The sequence below is a fragment of the Prorops nasuta genome, unplaced genomic scaffold, assembly GCF_024137725.1.
Source record: "Prorops nasuta isolate Cenicafe-Biocafe unplaced genomic scaffold, Cenicafe_Pnas_1.2 PNAS00003, whole genome shotgun sequence".
In the NCBI taxonomy this organism is placed as follows: domain Eukaryota; kingdom Metazoa; phylum Arthropoda; class Insecta; order Hymenoptera; family Bethylidae; genus Prorops; species Prorops nasuta.
Genome location: NW_027116800.1, coordinates 11569349 through 11595406, shown reverse-complemented (window position 1 = coordinate 11595406; position 26058 = coordinate 11569349). Strand labels below are relative to the sequence as shown.

At 39.5% G+C, this 26058-nt stretch overlaps 2 protein-coding genes across 4 annotated transcripts in view; both read right to left on the bottom strand.

Moving 5' to 3' along the window:
* Positions 1–147: 147 nt before the first annotated feature.
* On the bottom strand, positions 148–957 carry LOC136785653 (mitochondrial import inner membrane translocase subunit Tim13-B). Its single transcript, XM_066746827.1, has 3 exons — positions 741–957; positions 598–666; positions 148–282 (listed from the first exon to the last, which is right to left on the bottom strand). Exons 1-3 carry the CDS (start codon positions 843–845, stop codon positions 184–186), a joined length of 273 nt encoding a protein of 90 aa, XP_066602924.1. The 5' UTR covers positions 846–957; the 3' UTR covers positions 148–183.
* Positions 958–2444: 1487 nt separating this feature from the next.
* The window catches only part of LOC136785827 (cell adhesion molecule Dscam2-like), a 65564-nt gene continuing 41950 nt past the window's right edge, over positions 2445–26058 (bottom strand). The window contains exons 6-28 of one of the 3 annotated variants that reach the window (XM_066747113.1): positions 21697–21937; positions 20822–21023; positions 20203–20499; positions 19963–20073; positions 19668–19826; positions 17684–18085; positions 11097–11216; positions 10435–10614; positions 9921–10068; positions 9246–9544; positions 8655–8803; positions 8263–8417; positions 7881–8062; positions 7389–7697; positions 6344–6640; positions 5758–5893; positions 5529–5656; positions 4866–5294; positions 4515–4799; positions 4025–4380; positions 3708–3960; positions 3511–3601; positions 2445–3421 (exon numbers count right to left, since the gene is read on the bottom strand). In XM_066747113.1, the coding sequence (XP_066603210.1) occupies positions 2995–3421; positions 3511–3601; positions 3708–3960; positions 4025–4380; positions 4515–4799; positions 4866–5294; positions 5529–5656; positions 5758–5893; positions 6344–6640; positions 7389–7697; positions 7881–8062; positions 8263–8417; positions 8655–8803; positions 9246–9544; positions 9921–10068; positions 10435–10614; positions 11097–11216; positions 17684–18085; positions 19668–19826; positions 19963–20073; positions 20203–20499; positions 20822–21023; positions 21697–21937 (5356 nt within the window). In that variant the 3' untranslated portion in view covers positions 2445–2994. Of the gene's footprint in view, positions 3422–3510; positions 3602–3703; positions 3961–4024; positions 4381–4514; positions 4800–4865; positions 5295–5528; positions 5657–5757; positions 5894–6343; positions 6641–7388; positions 7698–7880; positions 8063–8262; positions 8418–8654; positions 8804–9245; positions 9545–9920; positions 10069–10434; positions 10615–11096; positions 11217–14608; positions 14942–17683; positions 18086–19667; positions 19827–19962; positions 20074–20202; positions 20500–20821; positions 21024–21696; positions 21938–26058 lie in introns of all 3 variants that reach the window. The other 2 variants (XM_066747114.1, XM_066747115.1) reach the window with 2 other exon arrangements.

Below are 26058 nucleotides of genomic sequence, written 5' to 3'. Positions count from 1 at the left end.
AACTTCAATTTCAAATTGTGTATGCTAACTACCTTAAGCTACGTTGTATTAAATTTTTATGTATTTTTGTATTCTTATTTGTATTTTTTTCTTTGTATGCTGATAATCCACAAAGGATTTCACTGCATTAAATAAGTAAGAAAAAAGTTTACAACAAAAAACAATTTATTCATTTGAATCTATTTACATTCGGCTTCGCTCTTTTTGTAGTCTACTGCTATATGCTCTTGATACAAGATTAAAAGCATCCATATATCTGTCCATGCACATAGCAACACATTTCTGTAAAATGAAATAAAGTAAAAATTAATTCGTGATAAATAAATATAAGAGAATTTGATATAACAGTTGAGATTGCTACTTAATCAAGTTCAAAAGGATTAACTTTTAGACTGCCGGCATTTTTTCATGAAAGTAATGTTTTTTTTTTTCAAGGATTTGTGAATAAAAATAACATACGTAGTTAATACATTATCGACATTACTGCAAAGCTACAATAGTGGCTTTACCGACAGCTTAAAGGTTAATAACTATGTTTATGAGCTATATAGGTTACAAAGAGGTTAAAAGATTTAGAGGTTATGTTAAAAGACCTACTTGTTCCGAATTATCTAACGAAGTACCTGGCTTAGTTACACATTTCTTGAAACACTTTTCTGTAATTTTCTAAAAAGAGAGTGTTAGTTAAATAACATTCATTCAAACATTCTGAAAATGATGTGATCAAATCTCATTATTACCGAGAGAAGTTCTTGGGCGTTTGCAACAGCAATTTGTTGCTTTACTTGTTCCATAAGCTCCTCTTTTTGTACTCCTTTTAAGCCATTACCTGGTAAAGAATCCATGTTATTTTTATTAAATTTTTTTGTTATTATTTGGAATCGGAGGTGTGTCGGTGTGACTCGTGAGCGGTCCGGCCGGAATTCTCGGGCCGCCTCGTTCCGGCCTCTGTCTTACTTCCGCACTCCCTATTTCGGCGCGGCGCCGTCAGATGGCCGCCTCGCGAGTGTTTTCAGTGTTTTTCGTTAGTCAGATTTTGGTTCAGTAGGGCTAGTAGGGCAATTCTGTAACTCTTACCGACAAATTTCGGTATCGTTAAGCAGAAGTTAATGATAAATATCGGTACGTGCAATAATAAATATATACCTATATATACCATTTTCGGTCCGTACCGACACCGAAATTTTTCGTTAAAATTACAGAATATGGGACCAAAACGCATTTAAGCTCGCGAATCGTGCCATTCCTTTCGCTCTCGAAACTCGACTTTATCAAACCTAGGGACCCTGTTTGTTCCCTCTTTCCTTTTTGGAGTACACCAGCAGTCAGCATTGTCTTCACCTTTAATTTGGACCCTGCTCCTTAGATTATTAAGTAACCCATCTGCATCACTCCATTTTAGATGTGCAGTCTTATTCCTATTCGAACCTACGTCATTCCATTTTTGAATGCGTAATCCTTCGATACTCTCGATACTCTCGTTCATTCGAAGCTCTAGGCCTAGGACCAGTTCCTATTTATCCTTTTCTACACAGCTCTCGATCATTCGGAGTTAGGACCGTACTCTCGATACACTCGAGACTAAGGACGTGTTCTATTTATCCCTTTCGTTTATTCGGTGCTCTTAGCACTATCGTATTATAGGATCTCGGGATTCTTTTCCTTTAGAGTGATAAATAACCCATCTGCGTATACCACTTTGGTTGCGCAGTCTGTTTCCTATCCTTCTATCTTTCAGTCTTTTTTTACTTCCTTTTTTTGGTAGCCATACCGGGTCAAATCTCTCACAGTTATTATTCTTTAATAATAAGTAATGTCTTCGCTGATCGCTAGAGCTTGGACTTGGCGCTCTATCTATCTAACGCACTTTCTCCTCTACTTTACCGATATTTGTTTTTTTCCGGAAGCACGTGATTATGTGTGGGAAAACTAACAACGGTCGATTAACGTAGTATACGGCAGTATACCGTCGAATGACTCGAATGCCATAATTGGCGTCGATACGATCGTATTTATAGGTATAAAGAGCTCTCACGCGCTTTAACCAACAACAGTAAACGGAGAATATAATATTGTATATTTACACAAAAGCATAGTGAAAAACTTACTACGAACAGCTATTACCCCTACTACCGTTATTTTTTCTTTTTTCACCGTGCTTTTCGTGTAACTTACATACGATATATACGTATTTTTACGAATTTACATTCTCATTTCTTTATCGTTATGTTTGGTTGATGGACAATTCTATGTATATCGACTGAAATCTCGCTAGCTACTACACTAATACATAGGCGGCGTTTTTCCATCTTGTGTACTTATAGATTATTCTTGCGAACACATGCAAATTTAATTGTTAAGTTTCAAAATTGCAAGGAATAATAAGGTATTGATAAAAGAATCGTTGCTACTTTTATTTATAGAAAAATATTTCTTTATTGCAAACTGATGGTCGACAGCAGTTACCGGTAAACTCCAAGTAACATTATAATTATAAATCTTGCACAGCTTGCAATTTTTGATTTTTTCTCTTTTTTATATCGTTTGACAGCATAATAAACACAATTAACTAGTGACATCATTTTAACAGTGTGACAGCAAGTTATAAGAGGTACGGCTTGAACCTCAGTCTTTTTCCTTGCCCAAGGGCAAATCGCCATTTCAATATTAATAATAAATACCTTTTACCAATTTTATTCGGCTAGATATGAATTTGTCTAGCCTGCACCATAGATCGAGGAGACTACGATAAAATTTAACATAAACCACGTAGATACATTTGTAATTCGTCTCTCTTTCTCTCTCTCTCTCTCTCTCTCAGAGACTAGAATGGTTTTCTTTACAGAAAACTCAATGGCAGCGGTAAATTGGCAGTGATTGATCGATAGAGGTCGATTCTTAAAACACCGAGAAATTCCTTATTTCGCACTTATTTTTTTCTTAATGACGTAAACATTGAGCGAAATTTTTTATGGGCAAAGTTGACACATATAATTAGACTCTAGTTACATCATTTATACAGCGCGATAACGTGTAAGAGTGGGTACGGTCAGCTGTTTGTCTATGGAGCTTCAATTTTGGGTGGAGGTCACGTTCAGTCTCACTGCTCTCGTGAGCATCCATGAATCCGGTCGGTGGTTTCAACTTAAGAGTCGGAAATTCGCTATCCCGAACGTTTAGCTCTTTCAGAAGATATTGAGGATCGAGGGATTTTCGCGAGCTCGATCTAAATGCGGATATTACCAGAGTTTGCTCATTCCCTAGCTTATCGCAGGAACCATGTTTCATCGATGATAAGCTTGGCGAGCCATTTCTCGAGAACGGACGCATCGCAGAGCTGGACTGGCCGATTTTCAGGATCGACTGCAATATACCAGAAGAGCAAGAGTCCATTATGCTATTTGGCATTGTACCGTGTACCCTGAAATTCAATATATTTCGATTAACACGTTGAATTACGAGAAAAGCTATTTTGTAAATATATATAAGAAATTTAGTCTTAAGATTTACTTTTGCCTATCAATCCTGGGAAACGTCTTTCTCTCAGAAATGGGTGACGGCTCGGTTGATGTACTTGATTCGTGCGTGTGGTACAGCACATCTGCGAAGTGGGCGGAAATATGCAAAACAGACTGGGTATTAGTATTGTTCGTTGGTGGTCAGTGGTTGCGGTGCAATGCAATGGTGAATTTCGAATACTAACTTACTATGATGAACCGGCCTGGGTACTAGCGCTAAGCGCTGCTCCCTCTGGTTTCCGCAATTCCTCCCCGGGGATTGAGCAATTATCGATCCAGGACCACAGTCTTCCAATTGATTGGATGATTCAGTACGGCTGCTGGTGCCCATTTCCGTGTCACTATCGGAGCCCAGCGTGTCGTACTCCTCGGACTCCGACTTGAAGGACTTCAATTTCCTCCGCGACCTACCTCTCAGCTTCGTGTACTGCTCCACGTCGCACTGCATTTCAAAAACAACGATATATATTTCACTTCACACTGTACAAGGCACAAAAAAAACTTACGGCGAGTGGAAAAAGATGAGTGGTAAGCGGACGCGATTGATCTCGGGCGTTAGCTTGCACGTGCACCTGCGCACTTTGCAGCATAGTCTCGTTACGTTCGTAGATGTAAGACTGTCTCATGGGATTGGCCGAAAGATTTTCTTGCTCGGGCAGATGAAAAGTTGCATAGGGATAAATATCGTCCTCGGAATAATCGTGAATTCGATCTTGTAGACTCGAATCTCGACGGGGTGATTCCTGACCTGATTTTCTCACCGTCGCGTAATACTGTTCCCTTTGCTCCATATTGTGCTTGTTGTCCAGCGCCGCCTGGTTTTGCGAATTGGAATCTTCTGGCTCTCTCCGTCTGTCAGGATCTGAAAAGTTAAGATGGCAGGTGTCGGGTCTCAAAACGAGTCTCGCTTCAAATTTAGAGATGAGGAAGAGACTATGTGGAAACTGGAATGTCTCTTTTGTGGTAGATCGAGGTGTGGAAAAAATTGGTATTTACGTGATTTTAGGCAGAAACACACGCCAGCCACTGCCAGAACAATAGCGAGCAATGATATAACACTGGGAGTTAGTACGTGAGCATCCAGATAGAGGGGAGTATTCTCGACTTCCTGCGGATGCTCCCCGTGCAGGCGAGTATTTCCGCTAGTCGACAACGTATTGAACAGATAAACTCGCTGACTCGAGCCGGCATTGTTGTAGGCCGTAACTCGAACTTCGTAGCTAGCGTCACTTTCCAAATTTACTATGGGAAACTTGGTGTGAGGCGGTACGTTGTTCGACGCTGCAAGGTAGAGTTATTAATTTACCATCTTTCATCCTACTTTTAGGTTAGAATCGAGATATTTACCAAGGAGCCAATCACCGGGGATCCTGCGATACTCGACGACAAAGTAGAGAAGGGGACAACCTCCATCTTGCCAGGTGGTAAGGTCTAGAAGGGCGAAGGTTAAATTGGCTTTGATGAGATGCTGTTTGGGAGGTGGGATGGGCTTGGATCCATTGGTTCTAGCAGTTTCCACTTTACTAGCACTTCCACTTCCGATTCGATTAAAAGCTGCCAATGTGAATTGGTACTTGGTACCGCACTGAAGCCCTTCCAAGAGGTGCGTGTTGTCCCTACGGTCTAGAAAAACTTCTTCCCATTCAGCGAACTCTCTTCTATATGCCAAGAGGAATCCCTTGATAGGAGCGCCCCCATTATCACCCTGCTTCCATTGTAGCTGAACTGCATCGTTAGTTGTTCCGGTTGCTAGCAGAGTCGGTGGTGTTGGCGGAACTGTACGTCAAGTTTGCTAATTAGAACTGATGTCTGTCTCGCTACGAATTAGTACGAAACCCGTGGTCCCGGCAAGACGCGCTCCAAGTTTCATTTCCCTCAACAATCAACTATACTTACTGCGTAAAACCAAAGATAGCCTCGCAAATTTATCAAAACTACCGCAATTCCTGTCTCAACGAACCCTAAACTACCATCAGTTATAGCATTAGCGGGACTTATTGAATTTTCTACCTTGCACCTGTAAGGTGTAGGTGATTTCGTCGTGGCCGAATGAATTTTTCACGTGGCAGGAGTAGTTCCCTTCGTGACTCCTTTGGACGCTTTTCAAGAGTAACGTGTTGTGCGGGCCAATGTCGGAACTAAGCGAAACAAAAAACGTGGTACAGTATACTTATTTGCAAATATTGCATATTTCGTGGAAGAGTATTTCGTGCAGTTTTTTTTCTAAGTGTCTGCTTACTTTTGATTTAATTTCAGGTCACCGTGACGCCATTCGAGAGTTGGTAATGGGACGCCGACGATAAGACAGTCCATATTTACATCTACTTTCCAGGGGACCACGATTGGTGTCCCAAATGACACGATCGCAGCTGGAACTAATTAAACTAAGTCAATTTAGTCGCCCTTCTAGGTGATTCTGACTTCTAATCAATCTCTGATCCTCTGAAATGAAAAGCTGCTTTTCATGCAAGTGCAAGAAATCCTATACCTAAAATAAATAAACTAGCTGCTTCTCCAAGCTTCTTCATCAACCAGATAAATAAACGTAAGTATAAATAAAGTCTCTTGATAAAACATAAATGTTGTTACGTTTGTTAATTTTATTAATTTTTTTATTAGCATAAAGGTTCGTTGAATGGATTTAAAATAATAACAGCGAAGGAAATACGCGAAGGAGGAAAGATATGCACGTCTAGATGAGGGGAATAATTAAACAAGATGAAAGACAAGTTTGACCTTGTAATGAAGCAGCTTTGCGGGAAAGGGGATACGTTAAAATTGAAGTTTCGGTGGAACAGAAAAAGTAATTAGTGGAATCTTCTTACCAGTTGAACTTGGCTGAAGCTTGATTACAGGAGTGCTGGGTCCCTGGCCCACTTTGGTCGATGCAGTAACCCAAGCTTCGTACGATTCGCGCAGCTTTAAGCCCGCCGCTTCGTGATGGAGATTCTGTGCAGTCAAGAAGCTCTTAGTGATCTTTACTTCCTGGCCTTGCTCCAACACTCGAATATAAACGATGTATTTGGTTATAATGCCGTTCGGCTGTCTCGGAGGCAGCCAAGATATCACCACCATGTCTTCACCGCCAGCTACAGCCTTCACGCGTTCCGGTGCATCTGGTACTACCACCAGGAACAGAATCACGTATTATTCATCCATATCATAATAATCAAAGACTTCTCTATGTCCCCTCGTTAAATTACACGCTTCGTCGTCTCTTTATTAGAAAATCAGTTAAAAGTGAATTTGAGAAAGTTTAAAAGTTTTTATTATATAATTCGCCTTGTTCAGCGCTTGCACGTCGATGAACGTTCGGATCATGGTAGAGAGAGAGAGAGAGATATATAACTACGTATAGGATCGAGTCGAAAGAATTTTTCGCGTTCTGCGCGCTGAATTTTTATAAATTTTTACAGGTGCGCTTTTAATGCGATAGCGCAGTGAAAAGGACTATGGAGATAAAATAAAGACGAGCTGATTAAAGTAGCTTGATTAAAGCTAGTGGAGTATTTGTCTGGATCGATCGGGAAGGAGCACATGAGGGATGGCAGACCATTCTGGCGAAAAACTAAGTTAGATAAGGTAGAAGCTCGCTAAAAGAAAGAAACTTTCTTATTCTGATCCTGCTCTTTTCTCAACCGAGTCCAATGAAATTCTAGCAATTTAAGGTGTCAAACTAATGTACGAGACTATATTTATTATCTTTTTATTTAAATTGAATTATAACTTTTGGCAAAGACTCGATTAATATCTACTAAACGTGGCTTAATCAAAGTTGATTCATTGCTTTTATGCTCTCGTCTATAACTATTCGAGCAAAGTGTGTAACAGTTGAACTTTTGTTGCAGAATTCTCAAAGAGAAAACTTACTAGTTTCTTCGGTAGTGCAAGTGACGGGACTGCTGCTGACTCCGTCGCCTGCTCTTGTATAGGCGAAAACCTGAACAGTGTAATTGGTATAGGGGCTGAGACCATGAAGAACAGTACTCAGTGCATGGGTGATTTTCGTTTCTCTCGACGTCTCTACTATCGAGGCTGTATCGCTGCTGCTCTCGTATAGCAGTTTGTACCCTTGAATGACCCCGTGAACTTTGTCCGAAGGTGGCGGTTTCCAGGTAACCTGAATGTTTTGCCCGGTTAAAGCCGTGCAAATTACATTCTGTGGCGGTGCGCTCGGAACTGTATTGAATAATCAAATGAATTCATTAAACTTATTTATCCTCTTATTTATGTCAGTGAGTTTTTGCCACAACTATTTGTACCGCGGATATAAACAAAAAATGGTAATTGAATGTTTAGAATTCAAATGTCCGGTAACTACGGCACGAATAAAATCTGACATATTTATAATATTCTACACACCGTCTTCAAATGTTTGAGCAACGATGGGATCCGAGCCTGGTCCGTCGCCCTTGGCGTTGAATGCTTTCACGATTATATTATACTGCGTATACTTTTGCAAACCCGTCAGCCTATATTCGCAGGATCTTTCGCTATTTCCTGAAATTCCTACACGCGTCACGTTGACGGATTGGCTGTGTTCTCTGGAACGGGAGATAAATCACTCCATGTATACTCAATTCTAGAAAATTGACTGCATTAATTTTCTGCAAGAATTTTTAAATGCTTTTTATATTCTCTCTATTTTATTATTAATATATCAATTGACTGGTTCTTGCGTCAATAATCTAAAAGTTTATTTAAATTTTTACAGTCTCGCCGGGTAATTTCAAATCAGCATTACCCTAAATTGGTGTAGCTGATTGTGTAGCCCAGAAGTTCTCCGTTCCACAAGGACCTATCGGGAGGTTGCCAGGTAACCTTCAACTGCTGTGGATCCAAGGGTTCCACGCTCACGTGTTTCGGAGCTCCACCAGGAATTTCTCCATCCGTTTGTGCCTGTTTCATCGTTAATTATGAAACATATATTATAAGGCTCCGTTAGAAAATCCAATTTCAACGTTGTCTGATCATAAACGACTTCTACTACTTGCTCTTCTAAATAACTTCCTAATGTTTGCTTAATGTTACACGTACAATAGTGCACATGCACGCCCGAATATGGTCGTCATTTTAGATGTACGATAAAGGGACAATGAAAAGTTCCTCTAGAAAAGTGTAATGTTTGATACTGACATGAAGAATGTCGCTTGGTGCTGAAGTTCCAAGATGATTTTCCGCAAGTACTCGAAAATGGTAAGGTGTGGCGGGTTTTAGGGGTGATACCAGTGCGACCGTGGTGTCTCCTGTTACCAGCTTCTGCATATTGTGCTCATGCCAAACGTCTTTCCAGCACAAAAGTTAATAACAATGCTTAAAACCTCGTAGAATTATTCATAAACATACATAGGTATTAAAAATAAAAAATCCAAGTAACCCCATATTTAGTCCCGATGAAATTAATCTGTTTGTACGTGATAGAGTATACGCATCAGTAAAGGAAATTCGATAAAACATTACTAATAAGCCAAAAATACAAGCGAAATATATGTAAATGCAGTTTTGTTTAAACGAGACTATTCACGAATGTATAGGAAGGGTTGCAAAGTTTATTAATTATACTAATTGAGAGATTTCAATGGTACGATCGAAATGGAGATATAAGGAATGTCTATATAAAAATTACATGGTTAAGTGTGGAATATTGGGAAGAAAAAGAGGTGAATGAACTCGAATGCAAGATAACGAAATTATTGGAAGAACGAGGGCGGTTAAAGGTTGGTTTACCTTGAGCTTCCTTGTACTGGATGATGTAGCTGGTAACGGGTGGGTTCGAGTGGGATGAATCGGATTCCGACATTGGTGAATTCCAGGCGATCAGAATCGATCGGCTTCCTTGTTCAGCTACGTGAACGTTTCGTGGAAAATTTGGTGGTTCCTGCACCAACAAATTGACGCTCGCCTTATCGTGACCGTAGGCGTTTCCGGCATTGCAAAAGTACTCTCCGTGATCCACGTGGTCGGCTTGGGATATCCTCAATTCGGACATCATACCTCGTGGAGTTGCTGAATTTTGCAAGGAGTATCTGCAAATTTAATTAGTTAGGTCTGATCAATCAAGGGAGTAATTATACATTTGATTGTTTTGTTCGGAACAATTTTATAAATTTAATTAACTTCAATTTGATACACGAAGTCGTTCTACGTGCGATTGTTGAATTTCCCTGGCTACATATTTGTAGATATCAATCCAATTGGATAAATATTTCATTAATTAAATTAAAAATAAACAAGGCAATTGGGGCCAAGTTCTTCATGAAATGCGGAATATTAGACGTAGTATAGTATATAGATGAGGATATTTCTGTTTGTATAGGGGAATTGAGGTCTTGAGTGTGGTCGTTGAAATAAGTGAGGGATTAGAGTTGATAATTGGTGTATTATTCATTTGGATATATATACCTGACGTCGTAATTAGGATCGATTCTGCTGCCACGAGCACGCCAGCTAAGATCAAGAGGCGTATCCCCTTCAGCTTCACAGTGCAATGTCACGCTCCCTCCTCTCCTAACTGTCTCTTGCCTGGACCTCACCGACACTCGTGGACCCGCTGGTTAACCCAAGCAATCCCCATTACTAATGCACCCATTTCAGACGGAACTTATAAACTCATGCATATAGTTTAATATTCCTTAATCCCATTCCATTCTGGTATATATATATAGGTATACAAGACTAGAGGAAGTCTTATCCTTTTTAACAAATTGGATGTTAAATTGTTATTAAATAAATAATTAGCTTTCGAAGAATGAAAGAGCAAGAGAGAGAGAGAGGATAAATAATTGCAAGGTTTTACGAGGAAAAAGCTTTTATCTTTAGTTTTTACGCCGGAAATTCGCGAGAGCTTTGAGGTGAATTTTACGGATACGCGTGCTCCGGGTGCAATTTGGATAAGGGGCTGCTTGAGATGCTTTACCATGGACTGTCAGCCGAATGAGCTTGCTGAGGCCTGGACCAATGCCGTTGCTTGCCTGGCATAAGTAGAAACCAGCGTTATCCCTGGAGACTCTGGATATCACCAAGGTGCCATTCGCAACCACCCCGATGCCTTCCGTGCTGCTGTATCCCAGCTCTCTATAGTCACCTGGAGTCTCACCTGGCACACATTTCCACTCGCATATAAAAGTCACCCTAAAACTCCTCAGTCAGCGAAACACGCCAATATCTATGCTAACGCTGCGTAAAATACTAACGATTCCCTCATGAGTGATACATGCACGTCTGACTTATTTCAGTCTTAGCTACTTCCTTATTTACCCTTGACCCCCAACAACCGACATTCGCCACATTTCTATAAATAAAACATACTCGTTGCTCCAGATGAACCATCGATCTTTCATCAAAACAAATTGTGCATATCTGATAAATGACTTTTCGAGAATCCTCCTCTGTTGTATAAATAGACCCATCCTTTAATCGATCAAAATGTCGTGTTTTCTAGAGAAGCTTTTTAAAGAATTTTGAAGCAAAGAGAAGCAAGAGAAAAAAATTCTGGAAGAAACCATCGAGTCTGGAGAGAGCAGTGTAAGTTGTTTCACATTCAAGTCGAGTATGGACGACCAGTTAGTAGTAGCTTACCGATAGATTGCTTCCAAGTTACGGTTGGGGCAGGAAATCCTTCAGCCTGACAGGCGATTGAAATGCCATGATCTACAACGGCGTTTTGATCCATGGGCTCCACGGTCCATTTAGGTGGTACTAAAAATTCCCATCCTTACATTAAAACCCCCACAAACCATTTCTCTTCCTTATCTGTCTAAGAAGGATGCTCTCCGCTTTTTCCTACTTCTTTAACTAATTTCTTTCTTGTGACCTCGCACGATCGCTCAATCTACCCCAATCAACCTATTAGCCAATTTCTCTGCTTTTTACACGATAACCTGTATATCTCCTGCACACGGAATTGTATTTGTTTATGAAAAACGTTGTAGGTGCTGAATATATTGATTGATCAATACATTGAACTATCGTACGAGTTTGTCAAGGAATCTCGAAAATCTATTGATCTTGACGTTAAGAATAAAGAATTTCTTTTATTACAGAGTAAACTAATTGATAATAATGCGTTATTACGTAATTTGAAATGCATGCAATTTTAGGACACAATATGATATGGTACTCACGCAATCACTAGAGAAATAATATTATAACAGTTTCATGATGAAGATGCTACTGATGAATTGCTTGAATTGACGAAATTCTCTTTCATTATTGTTAATCTCGACTAATATTGAAATTTGTAGGATTAAATTGTGTAATATGAAAAATTAAAGAGGGGAGAAAAGACCATTTGAAAGATTTCTTTACCTATGGAGGAAAATCGTCATTTCAAGTGATATAGGTAAATTTGATAATATGCGAAGATAAAAATTGACTAAGTTTAACTTATTATCGAATGCATGCTTTACATCAGCCACAAGCATTTTTGCATGACAAATATTAAAGTAATCATCGAATATCCTACCTAAGTCGATATTAAACATTTTGGTTGAGCCGAGAGAAAAAAAGAAAGAGGGTAATCCAATTTTTTTTCATGTCTGAGACTCCTTATTAATATGCTGTGATTAAAGTCTTACTTGTACTTCATTGGCTCTTTGTTATTGAAGGAAAGTTCCTCATTAGCCAGGCCATTGTAAAGCGAGTGAAAGGAGCTGTGGGGGAGTTGACTTTATACAGTTTGCCTTTCCTCGAAACTCGTCAAGCTTATACTTTTACGTACTGCCAGTCTCGTGTAGCAGAATGCTATGTATCGCGATAAGTATTCATAGAAAAAAGGCGATTGGTAGTTCCTTCCCCCAAATGTGGAAAAAAAGACTTCTTGAAAAGGATTGGAATATATTTTTTGTCGAATAAGTTTAAATCATAGGAATATTTCTCTCTCTTAATAAAAGGTTATTTATAATAATGAGAAACAAATGTATTTGAAAAGTGGAAATTTCAAACGTTCTACAAGTGCTAATTTTTTCTTAATACCATTATTTTTGGTTTTTACTTATAAAAACTCTAAATGAAATACCTCAATATCACGAATAAAAAATTATATTAATAAACTACACTACTTAATTTATATATTAATTGACTTGTGGTTTATCCCCTTCTCTTATATAGAAAAAAAGTAGAAGCCTTTATAGAACGTTTGGATGTTCCACTCTTCACTCTGTAATACTGACTTCGTTATAATACTACGTTATTTTAAGAATCTAAGCCAAATAATTTAAATAACCGTACCTCTACAAAGTATTCGCGTCTACGAATTCCTAGTATCTATGTATATATATATGCTAGAAAGTATCGATTTATTCATTGCTGCAAGTGTATCGTATCCTTGTATATACACACAGGGCAAGTATATATCAAATGCTAACTGCAGAAACATGATTAACGTACATGTGGATAGCGTGCAAGTGTTGCACTCGACCGTAAAAACCAGTAATATAATAACTGGCAGGTGACTTAGCGCAAAGTACCACGTACGTTCATTTCCTATGAAATTATAGAAAGCCCTGCCGAGGATGTGCGAAATCTTATTTTTTGCAAGAAAAATCTTGTTTCGCGAGCAATCGAATGACAGTTCCGTCGGAAGTATTTGAATGAGCGATTGGTACGGGAAGGGTCGGTAAGTGGGAAGGAAGAGGCTATAAAAATAAAGCGAGTACCTCGTGGAGCCATGGAAAAGGAAGATAAAAATATTCTGGTTTGCCGGTAATCGCGTCTGCGTCCAATTGGGAAGTGCCCAAATGGCTGCAAGATAGAAAAATGCGCGCCATGGCTAAGCACTCGTTCCGTACTGATTTTTGGATGAGTCCCAAAGTGGAAAGTATCGTAAGGCTTCTTTGTAGGTAGTCTTCTGCTATTTTCCGAGAGAGCCGAAAACTCGTGTGTGAGAGAGAGAGAGAGAGAGAAGGGGTGTTCGGACGACGGAGAGAAGCGAGGGGATCACGTATGCGGAGCTTCTTGAAGATACCGGTGCGTGATCAGGATACCAAGCGTCTACTAAAAGAGTCGGATGTCGACTCGAATAAGCAAATAATTTCAATTGTACCACACCGTGAAATTCGCGCTAGCTTGTACGAAGCTCGAATGAATGCCCAATCGACTGGTTCGGTTGGATCTTTATATGTATACGTACAGGGTGATCATAAAGTCACCCCTTCCCCCCTCACCTATCCCAATTACTCTGTGAAATATGCAATTCTTTCAAAAGTAAAATATACGCGTTTTCGCGTACTTTCAAAAATTTTTTTATAATGGTATTTATTCCAGCTTCTCGGAGGTCGAGCAAAGGTCGAACTAATTTTTCTTAAACGGAGCTCACCTATATTTCATTACATATTCTTGTAGCTTATTTCAAGATATTTTCAAAATGCTATATTGATTTATCATTACATCCAACCATTCGCTAGATATTTCGATTTGAAATTGCACGTATGTGTGGATTTAGCCGAAGTAGTGTACGCAACCGTTACACATACACGCGTACAGTCACTCGTCTGCTTATAATTTCAAATCGAAATATCTAGCGAACGACTGGTTGAATCCATAAATCAATACAGTGCTTTGGAAAGTTATAGAGATAAGGTAGAAGAGTATGCAATAAAAAATAGGGAGAAAATTGAAGAAAAACCAGCTTTGACCTTCATACGACCTTTGCATGGCTTTTCAAGGCCAAACGAATATAATAGCATATAAGTTTTGGAAAAGCAGGAGAGCCACTCGTTATCAACATTTTCTTTGAAAAGTGCATATTTTTCCAAATAATAGGAAAAGGGAGAGGATGGAGGGGGGGGGGGGGGAGGAGGGAGATGGGGTTGCGATTACCCAGATATAACCTGCAGTGAGTAGTGAGCAAAGTATAAGAGCTTCGTCGGAGATTATCCATCAGAGTATCAGAGAAGACGACATTGAATTGTGCAAACATAACCTATAGTCCAATCCCTTTGCAAGAGTAGTTCCTAAAGCTTTGGACAGGTGATCCTTATAGTTGGCGAGGCATACAAGAAGAGAGTAGATGTGCTAGTAGGCAAATGGCGCGTGGGTTTATGTACACAGAGTTTCTTACAGATACCATATGTCGTGATCGAGACACCAACCAGCAACTAAAAGACTGGTTGAATGCTCCGCCAGGCCTGCGACGTTACGGATCTGACACGTGTAGTTGCCGCTGTGCCTTGCGCTGACGCTATTTATCGTCAGGATGCTGGAAAATGGTGGATAGTCGCTTATCTGAATTCCAGCGTTCGCTTCGATCGCTGAGTTAGACTGGTCCGTGGCTGTATCGTCCACCCTGACCTGAATCGGCTTGTCGTCCATCAACCAAGTTATGTTGAAAGGCTGATCACCTTGGCTCGTGGTGCACATTAGCTGCGTCCTCATTCCTTCCATCACACCGCTTCCGAAATAAAACGGCGAAATCCGCGGTGGAACTATAACGTGACGTGTCATAATACTGTATCACGTGTGTGCCACACCATCCCTGATCCTAATCGACTAATGCGATTCATCGATCGCTACGTTTCAATTACCAAACACCGTCTACTTTATTATAGTATCATCCTTTGCGCCTCTGCAGGGGGGATTCCGCCTTTTATCCCTGCACCCCCACGTATAAATATTATTACCCTATAGTTATTTGCATCCCCCCCCCCAATCTAACTCGATATAAACACGATAATCCTTGATTCATCCTCTTAACGATTAAAGTCCACTCGTACTTTTTTATCGTATAATTAGTATTATAAGCGTGTGTGGGTGGCGAATTAAATACGTGTGTTTGTGGAACTGAGGTGGGGATTAATGGTCATCTCGATATACTGATTAGGCACGTTTCAATTAATATCCGGTGTATGCGCGTCTCCGAGGAATATTACCACGTGTATGACTACCGGAATTGTTTAGATAAAGCAAATACTGAAGTTAATTAATTTTAACGTATTGTCAATTATCACGGATCACTGATGTAATTAAGAGTGGCTTATTAATTGAAGGAGTCAAGTGATATATTGGAGAGACGTGGATGAATTTTTAATCTAATTTTTAGAAGCTTGTAAGTTATTTTTTAATGTAATAGTAGAGGAGGTATGGTGAATCAAAATTGAATGAGCTATATGCTATATTTATATGCATTATATGTGCTAGCAAATATATATACCCTTCTTTCTACGCGTTGCCAGAATTAATACCGCAATTTTCGCGCGATAAAAGCTTCAAGGCAATTGGTCTACTATGTCTTTATAGCTAACTTTACCGGGACAAGAATTTTTTCAAACAATCTCGTTTTTTTATGCGTTATTGATCTATTGGCTGAAAATATGAAAACACACAATTAGTGAGAAATCCTATTTTATACCATACTTACCGCTGTATCGTCGTGGCAAATGATAAGTACTATCTAGGCATTTACGTAGAGATACTCGATAATTGATTCAAATTTTAATTACTTGAATATATTAATTAGTGCAAAAATATTGGACTCACACAAGATATTAGGAAATACTTGAAATATTATGATAAGTCTACAGCTTGGCTCTGAATTCTAATAACAATACGAAAACGTTTAAGACGACAATAATTCGATGATGAAAGAAATGTAATAATAATAATGATAATGAAAAAATATAATGGTATTAATAATAACGATCAAGAATATTAAACAACGTTTATGATATAACTCTGCTACTGTATACTAGTTCAAAACTGTTCAAACTGGATATACCACATAACACGATATAACTAATAAAAAAATATAGTCATTCGCATAATGGATATAGCTCAAATGGCATAAACAACAATTCGACGAATATAAACGACGAGTATTATAAAAATGATAAACTCTCAATGTTCAGTTAATAAAATTACGTGTTCTTCGTCTCAAAGACTGGATACATATACGTGTGCGAATTATAAAGAATTCAAGGTAATTAATCGCAAAATGGTAAAAAATACTGCGACATCGAGAGATTTCTCTCAAGTTATTTCAAGAATAATTTATCTCGAATAAGTATTAGTGAAGTAGACTGTGAGGAAAAAATTATAAAAAATATGAAGAAAAACTTTGTAAAAATGTTTTCTCGATGCCGCACAAATGTCACTCGATTTACCTGCTAATTAAATGTATATTTAGTGTACAGTTCAACTATGTGCGTGTGTGTCTGGGTTAGATGTTCAAAGTTCAAAGATGTTGTGTCGGATAAATAGATAATATATTCATGAATGTATGATAATTGTATGTTTACTATGTAGATAAATGTGTAGATTGAGGCGACGGGGGACGAAGAGGGGGGTCTGTACGAAATTTTGTTTAAAGCGTGCAATAAAGCGTGCAAAGAGAGAAGAGCAAGATCAGAGCGTGCAAGAAGAGATAAAAAGAGGCTAGAAAGATCTGAAGAAATATGAAAATTTTGAATTCTTCTCTCAGCTCAATTAATGGAGATAGCGAACTTTACTTTTAATTAGAGTTTAATTTTAAAACCGTTAAATATTTCCAGAGTTCAAGCTCCATTAATAATAGAGAGAACATTCGTGCACATCGATTAGAAAGTAGAAAAGGACCATGTCGTACGCGACATAGATCTCGAGGATTAAAAAGACGGAAAATGTCATGATAAGTAAAGACTGCAGCTGAGAAAAGTTTAAAAGAGGTATACATATACGAACGACAGAGTTGGCATTTCTTCGCGAGGGCCAAAGGAATTTGGTTGAAATTTCAAACCACGTGGCTCACTTTAAGACGGAAAAGTTATATCGCGACCATAAATTCGATCAAATGTCAAAGTATCGAGATTGTTAATTTAAACTTTGCGATATTAACTTGCACACAACTACGCAATTTAACTTGAAAAACTTTATGCAAAAATATTATTGAAAAAATCGAAGGATCGGTGTTCAAAGGTTAGGTGGTTGAGAGAGGGGACCATGGAATTGAAATAAGCTTGATGAGAGAAGAGTGCGAGGAAACGGGTGTTTGGCGTTAACGATGGAAGTCGGTAGGGAAAATAAAAGAAGAAGTGAGTAAGTAGTAGCGAAGCGAGTGGAGTTTTAGGTTAGTTGATGGGTGAGTTAAGGGGCGTAGAGGGCGCCAGTGCGGCCAATGCGGGGCCGGATAATCCAGCTCTGTCGTGTCGTAGCGTGCAAGGGACGGTGAATTATATCAACGGTGTCGCGTTTACCGTTGACGTGAAGTAGTGCAGAATGAGCGACGGTGGCAGCGCCATTGGACACGCGACAGGTGTAAGTGCCATTCTGCGCGGGTGCGATCGTGCTAATGCTCAGGGCGCTGTTAAAAGCATCGTATTGCCGGATGGTAATAGCCTTTCTTGGGAACTCGGTGCCGTAGGGTCTGCTGCCTGACATCTCGGGCATGTTAATATTCTCCGCAGAACTATGGCCGTGCGAGGACTCCTGTCCTGGGCCCCCCGCATCCTGTTCCTGATCGCCCTCTATCGGTACGTTATCTTTCAGCCACGTGAAAGTTAGCGGCAGGTCGCCCGTTACAACCACGCACTGTATGCTAGTACGATCCCCGACGTTTAAATCGCGAGCAAAAGCGAAAGGCGTGATTTTAGGTGGCACTGAAAGAACACAGATAAACCTGGCATTCCACACAAGCAGTTTCGCAAGTTGGCCGCTCTTACGATAACTCCACTTCCGCCGGAAGCTTCGCTCGCTTAAGCCTCTCTTGCAGTTTTCTCCTCTTCTATATTATATGTGTATACGTATATATATATATACACACACACACATTAGTGACGTCTATGGCAGGTTTTACCGATAAATCGAGTTTCCCTATTTTTATTTAATAGACCAAAGTAGGATTATTTTTATTTGATAAATCATTTCTCAACCCAATTATTTATTCAGGTATATTCCAAGATAAGATTATTATTATTGGATAACGAAAACTCGATTTATAGTAAGATTTCATAAATGGTAGCTGCCAAATTGTCTGTAATTCTAATCTAGGCTATTGCAAGACACGGGAAAGGTTCGATAACAATGGAAATATCAATTTAAACATTCGCTTATTATGATTTCAGTTGTTTTCCTATATGAAGGAATGACACATTTATTAGAGTTATTTGTGTGTTCCTCTATATGGAGCAATGGTTCTTGGCAGAATCATTATAGTCACACTCCCAGTATTAAGAAAGACGCGAAAAATGTTTGTACACAAATCAAACGAAAGTGATTATAGTGGAAATAAATAAAATGATACGTATTTCTCTAGCCTAATAATAATGGTGGATTTTAGATAGGGAAAGTGTATCGGTATAAGAGCTTGTCAGCGGATAACACATACACAAATCGATACTTAGGCAAGTACATACCGATAGAAAATAGATATTGTTTTATGTACATTGACTTTTTTATGTACATAATGTGTCATAGAATATAGAGAGCAGTGAGAAGAGCGCGTGCAAGGATAGATGCTTGAGCAATGCAGTGAGGTGCTGTGCTCTGTGCGTAAAATATTTTCAGACTCTACATATATATATATATTTGAATATATTAAATTTTTACAAGTGTTCACCCATGTCGGTCAAAATTCCATCCCGAGTATGCCTCTTTATTATATATCTATATACGTTTTAATTATGAGACACTTCACTGTTTCTACCTCCTCCTCCTTTTAACTTTTACAGGCCGAGAAATCTTCTCATCGAATATGAAATGCTTTATTTTATAACAAGGCACGTTGACCAATAAAATTGCAGTAAAGTATATTTCATCAAAGTACATAGATTTCGAGTCTTTAAACAGCGAATGTCCGGGCCTTTAAAAGTTATTATAATTAAAATAGCTCAGCTGATCCAACGATGAATAGACTCGAATTAGACCATTTCTCTAATGGAAAAGAAAAAACTTAATTAACGTTTTTGTATCCAGTAAGCTCTGACTGACTATTGTCCCTACAGTCAAAATTCCTCTGGTCCGCTATTAGAGGAATAACGCGAATGTCCCTTTTGTATCTCCCGATTAATTCAATCGGTCCTAGCTTTCTTTCGCTAAAAGTTAATTGTAAAAAGGTTATACACGTCCAAAACTCCCATCTCTTCTTTAAATGCTTTCTCGACAGACTGAATCGGTAAAAAGTTTTAATTGAATTCATAAATCTCAATAGATGCCATTTGACCAAGTTTTCGAGCGACTTACCTAGTACACGAACCTCGACGGTACGTTGGGAAGTGATGCTATTTTTGTTTCTGGCGGTGCAGGTATATATACCGTGATCTGCTTTGCTCTGTATGGTATCGATGAAGAGGGTACCATTAGCCACCCTTTGTCGCATGTTCGTGGGCAATTTAATTGCGTCTGCGATTAAAGTTAGATAATAGATTTTGCGCAGGTTTTCTCGTTTAGGAAAATTACAAAGGAAACAGGACTCTTTAATAACGTCGAAGCGAGTGATGCGTGCAGGGTATAGCGGTAGAGATTGTTCTCGACTCACCCTTTTCCCAAGTTATCGACTCGATTGGGTATCCAGCAACAGGGCACTTGATTTTCAGCGCTTTCCCGGCTACCGCGGAGACGGTCGGCATTGGTCTGATGCTGAGAGGTCCTGTGACGAGGAGGAGGAGAAGGAGAGACGAGATGAAAAGAAGGGGTAAAATTGAGAGAGAGAGAGAGAGAGAGAGAGAGAGAGAGCTCGTAGAAAATTGAAGAGGTTCGTCGTGAACGAGAAAATTACCGTAAATATTCAGCCTCGCGGAGTGCTTGGCCTCTCCTGCTCGGCTGCCGGCGGTGCACTCGTACTCGCCGCCGTCCTCGGGGGTCACCGAGGTGATGTTCACGTGGGAGATTACGTCCCCGTAGACGGTCACGTATTGCCCAATGAGGAGCCTGTCGTTCTGCGGCAGGGGGAAGCCATCCAGCAGCCAGGAAATCTGCGGCGTGGGATTTCCGGTCGCGCTGCACTTTAAGGACACCGAGGGTCCTGGCTGCATCGTCTGCTCGATAAACCTCGACACCAATTGCGGTGCTATCTCTGCAATTTCAAGCATTTCCCACTACTAATTACTCCGAACTTTCTCTCCTTCTAGCTTCCGTTAAAAAAACATTCTCGTGATAGTTATACAATTGTGCCTTTTATTATTTATCATGTATATATATATACGTCTGTAGATTCTAGTTTTATAAAACATTGGTTATATTTTATTTAAAATCGCGTCGCTGTCGAGTACGATGATAAATTATTTCTTTCCAGTAGCCTGAATTAATTATTATCATTATTATTATTGCACTCGGTGTAGAGTTTGCAGTGGAGAGAGGGAGAAGGAGAAGAAGCTGAGAGAGTATAGTTCGCTTACCGCCCAATCTGAGCTCCGCAATTCCCTGGGACATCTCGTACTCGTTTCTCACGAAACACTGGTACATACCGCGATCCTCGCGTGCAACTGACATCACGGATATACGATTCTCCGAAATCTTAACACGTACGCCCATCCTTAATGGTTGTCCGTCCTTCATCCAATACAGAGCAGCCTGGGGGAACCCACTGGCGATACACGTCTGAAACGTTAAAACGTGCTATAAAAATTTCATCCTTCTTAATGCAGCTACTCTTTTTTTTAACATTTTATCCATCTCGATTCCTTCCATATACTCCCAGCACTCTAATACCATCCATTTCTCCAATACTCCCCAAATACATGTTTCGCTTTCATAAATTTTCAATAATGTTCATTTGCAATTCAATGATTATCAAAATATTTACGTTTAATACTGCACGCGAGGACGAGTTTCATCATTTGGAACGCTAGGATAATTCTTTTCGATTTAAAATATATTATACCGATAAAAAAGATTAATATTATACATATATATATATATATATATATAATACTGTAAAAATTCTAATCATGGGAGTAATGTTTATTTGCGAATATTATTACCTGTCCAGAGTCCTATCGTTATATACATATATATATATAAAGCTTAGTAGATTTCGCACAGTGTCAAGCTCGAAACATATGTATTTTTGAGTAAGTTTAGCAAATTCTCGCTGCGGAGCTCTACCACTGAAACAACCTTCTCCGTATTCTTGTTTTCCCGAGTGCTCTCCCAGTCGTATTTCCGTATTTAGCCCTCGCGTTTGTAAATTACGAGAGGCTAGGATCTTCCGGAAGGAGCGCACACTCAAGTTACCCTGGCTCTTTGTAAATTAAGATTAAAGGAAAATTACCAAATGCGCCGGCTTATGAAGATCCACAGTTTGAATAGCAGGCTGCACGTGAACACTCAGCGGAGCGGAAATGGTTAATGTAACTTCCAGGGTCTCGCTGCCCTCGGAATTAGCCGCGGTGCACAGATACAAACCACCGTCGTTCTCTTGCACTCCCTGTATTATCAGATTCCCGTCCTGAATTCCATAATGATCCGAGTGCTCGATCGGCTCGTCCCTCTGGTTTTTCTTGAAGTACCACCTACACCGAGAAATCGATTTGACGGATTGTATATATATATATATATATACAGGGTGTACCACCGAAGGCGCACCAGCCTCGAAATGACCGTAAGAGGACGGATAGCGCGTGGTGGGGGTCGACGCATAACATTGGACGGAGTTAGATGGAGAAAGGCAGGGCTATACGCTCCTATACGCTTTACTTATGCCTTCCCCCCTCCCCCAACAACGCTACACCAATAGTCACAGTCTCTCTCTCTCTCTCTCTCTCTCTCTCCCCGCCGTTTCCATTTCTTTATTTTCATTTACCCAGGAGGCGTTTTCGTCCTTTTCTTCTACTATCAAGTCAATTCTTGCGGATTACTAAACACATTAATTTTTAGCATAAAATTGAAAAGCGTTAGCAATCTTTCTCACACCACCTTGAGGTAGATAGCTAGGCGCGTTTTTTTTAAAGTGGTTTCCCCCGGAGGCCTAATCCACTGGATAGAGCTAGCCTATAAATTCTCAAAATATCCCCCTCTTTGTTGAGAACGGAGGTTAGCTCTTCGACATCTTAATCCATGCGACTACTTTTTGTGGGGACACATAAAGCGTCTAATGGAAAATCAGCGTGAGGATAGAATGATGGAGATTCGTGAAGAAATCATTGCGGCCTTCAGAACAATCACGCCGGACATGGTGAGACGAGCAACACGCGACATAATTCGAAGAGCTAACCTTTGTTCGCAGCAAAAGGGGGGATATTTTGAGAATTTGTAAGCTAACTTTACTTTGAGTTATCCAGTGGATTAGGCCTCCGGGGGAAACCACTTTAAAAAAAAACGCGACTAGCTATCTACCTCAAGGTGGTGTGGAAAAGATAGCTAACGCTTTTCAATTTTATGCTAAAAATTAATGTGTTTAGTAATCCGCAAGAATTGACTTGATAGAAGAGAAGGACGAAAACGCCTCCTGGGTAAATGAAAATAAAGAAATGGAATCGGCGGGGAGAGAGAAGAGGGAGAGAGAGAGAGAGACTGTGACTATTGGTGTCGCGTTGATGGGGGAGGGGGGAAGGCATAGGCAAAGCGTATAGGAGCGTATAGCCCTGCCTTTCTCCATCTATTACTCGCGCTGTATCTAACTCCGTCCAATGTTATGCGTCGACCCCCACCACGCGCTATCCGTCCTCTTACGGTCATTTCGAGGCTGGTGCGCCTTCGGTGATACACCCAGTATATATATAGAATAACATGGATAATCACTCGAGAAGAATTTTTGATAAATTCACCCCTTTTATCTTTATTTTTTATAAATTCTAATTTTTAAATGTATATAGTATATAGATAGAGTCATATACATTTGAAAGAAAACAAGATTTAAGCAAACGTGTAATTCTTTCTATCTCCGCAACTATAAGAGATATCAAAATTTTGCATAGGATCATTTCTAAAGTTCTTTTTATTTCCAATCGAAAAGGTTCTATGGAAAATTTTGATAACTCTAATAGTGGTGGAGACATATATATATAATTATTTTTGCGTCTATGCTTAGGAACGATTTAAACGCTGGACACCCGGTACAGTAACGGTTGTGATGTAAAAAAGGAATCTTTGGTTTAATTTGCAGAGAGTGTATCTGAATAATTGCTCAGAGTATGGAATAGAATTAATAATGGCGACAGCGATGGGTTGGATGGAGAGACCGTCGCGATGAATCGTGTTGATGGTGTTGAGTCGACGAGGGTGCCTGCAGCATTTTTTTCAGAGAGGTTTCTGACATAAATGTAACTCAAATTGGTTAAGATGGTAAAAATGCACGAGGAGAACTATGAATATTTTATTGTGGAGCGAGCAAAATTTTCCTTGCCCCTCGCCATGCTGGCGCCTATGAGCGTACGCCACTGCATGGAAGCAAAACAGCCACAGGCACGTTAACAGTCAAAGGAATCGAACTCTCATCTATCCCCAACGACACTGGACACGGTTTAACTGTACATCATGCGGTTGTGAATCTAAGTGATTGTTGAAATTGCAAGTGTCCCCGAAAATACGTATCTATATATATATAGGCCAAACCGAGCAATATAATAAGATTAAATTATGAGAAACTAATAAAGAGATTTGAATCCAACGCTGGAAATATTAAATTCCAAATCTTTTTCAACTAAATGCTCAACGTTTTCAAGTTCGGCTTATAAAATTTTTGTCCGATAATATAAATCGTAATTGCATTAACTTAATTTAATACTGTTAAATTTCGAAAACCCGTTGATTATTCCCTTTGGATGGGCAAATACTGGTGATCTAAATGCCCTTTGAGTTATGAACGAAATGAAATCAATACTTGTTTCCCTGCTTGCTGCTGAATACTTAGCCAAGAACGAGTAAGCAGTTTGGTTATACTATTTCAGATTTTGGATTACGTTAGCATAACGGTGAACAAAAAATCGTCTAAAGCGGAACAAAGCTTTGAACTTGCGGAGCACGGTTGGGCATACTGACAAAGTGAAAATATCAACGCATTTGCCTGTAGGCGTATCGAATGGCTAATCAAATTTAACGTTGGATGCTGCGCTGGCACTTCGTAAGCTGCACGCTTCTCCATTATACAGGATTTAAAATAATGAAGATAGAATGATGAAATATCCCAATGAATAAAAAATCACTGTGATTTCAATCGCAATATATTAAACAAATGGATCAGAAGGAAATTTCGTGCAATATATGCAATATGAAATGCGTTTGACAGCTTATTTAATTTTAAAACCACAATGATAATAATCCACCGAGTCTTTGGGGGGATGAGAGAAAAAATCGAGTTTTTTCTTTTTCAAAAATAGAAAAATCCAAAAGGAAAATATAACGAAGCAGGTGAAAGTTAATTATTCTGTTCTGCTATATACGAGTCAGTTTTTCGTTTCATTTGACTCAAAGGATATTATTTGTAATAGAAGGAGTTTCGTCGGAGCAGAAATCATTAAGGCTGTACATATACTAGTGCTACATACATATATGTTACATAATATCTACTAATCGATTTCTCTCTGCGTATTCAGAGGAACCGGCTTAAGGCGAATCAGTGCAGCAGCCTGGAGAAATAGAGGTGTTAGCAGGAAACTAGAAATTATATCTATAGATATATATAGATATATTTCGCGTCTGGGAATCCCCGGTATGGGAAGACCTCTCCTTCTCGGTAGCAGGCAAACGGGAGCTGGCAATTCGATGAGATATGTCTGAATGTCAGAAGAAATGTCTAGATTATCCATAGAAATTTATCGAGGTCACGTTTGCTGAAAACTATCGATCTATTAAAATATCATTTGCTTAGCTTTCAATCTTACGCGGTACATTTGATATTCTCCGCTTCCGCCTAACCTCAAAACTCAACTCGCCACGTTTTTTATCGTTGCTTGATAAATTCCAATAAATTGACAATCCACCCCGACGTTTTCATTTTCCACCATCGTTTTATCTAATAATTGATCGTGCTTCCTAACAAAAATTACGGTTTTAATTGAAAAGAAAAACGTATTTCTTACATATATATAAGATTAAATACAGATATCGACAATCTTGCGCGCAGTTTCATTTGTTAGGGTGTTAGGGTGTTAGCGATTGGAAAAATCGCGAGGATACTTGAAATACGAACTAATCGATTGGTGCAGAGTGTGAGAGGATGACGATGAAAATTTGTCTGGCTCGAAATCGGTATAAATTTATAACGAGACCCATGCTATGGTATCGTGCAAGAAAAGTATATCTATAGACGTGTAGCGAATAGCTAATCGAATTTAGGACGAAAAGGTCGGCTAGGAGTGGGAAGGAAATGGCAATTGGATAAGCAATGTTGGATTGTGAGGGAAACTCGCTGCTGGAATCCTCTACTGCGTCAGCAAACCCTCAAACTACCATCCTTCTTCCCCCCCCCCCCCTATCCAACCACACACACACACACCCACACAGAATTCTTCACCTTTCGTCCTATGATTTCTTGCATGCTTCTCTTTTTTCCTCGAATTTGCCTTCATTTTCGTACTTTCCATCCCTTTCCTTTTATACCTCTGACATTACCCATTCCAACGATCTCCCACTTCTCTTCGTCTATAGCTTCCTATAGTGACGAAAACTGGATGGGTAGAGGGGGATAGGGGAG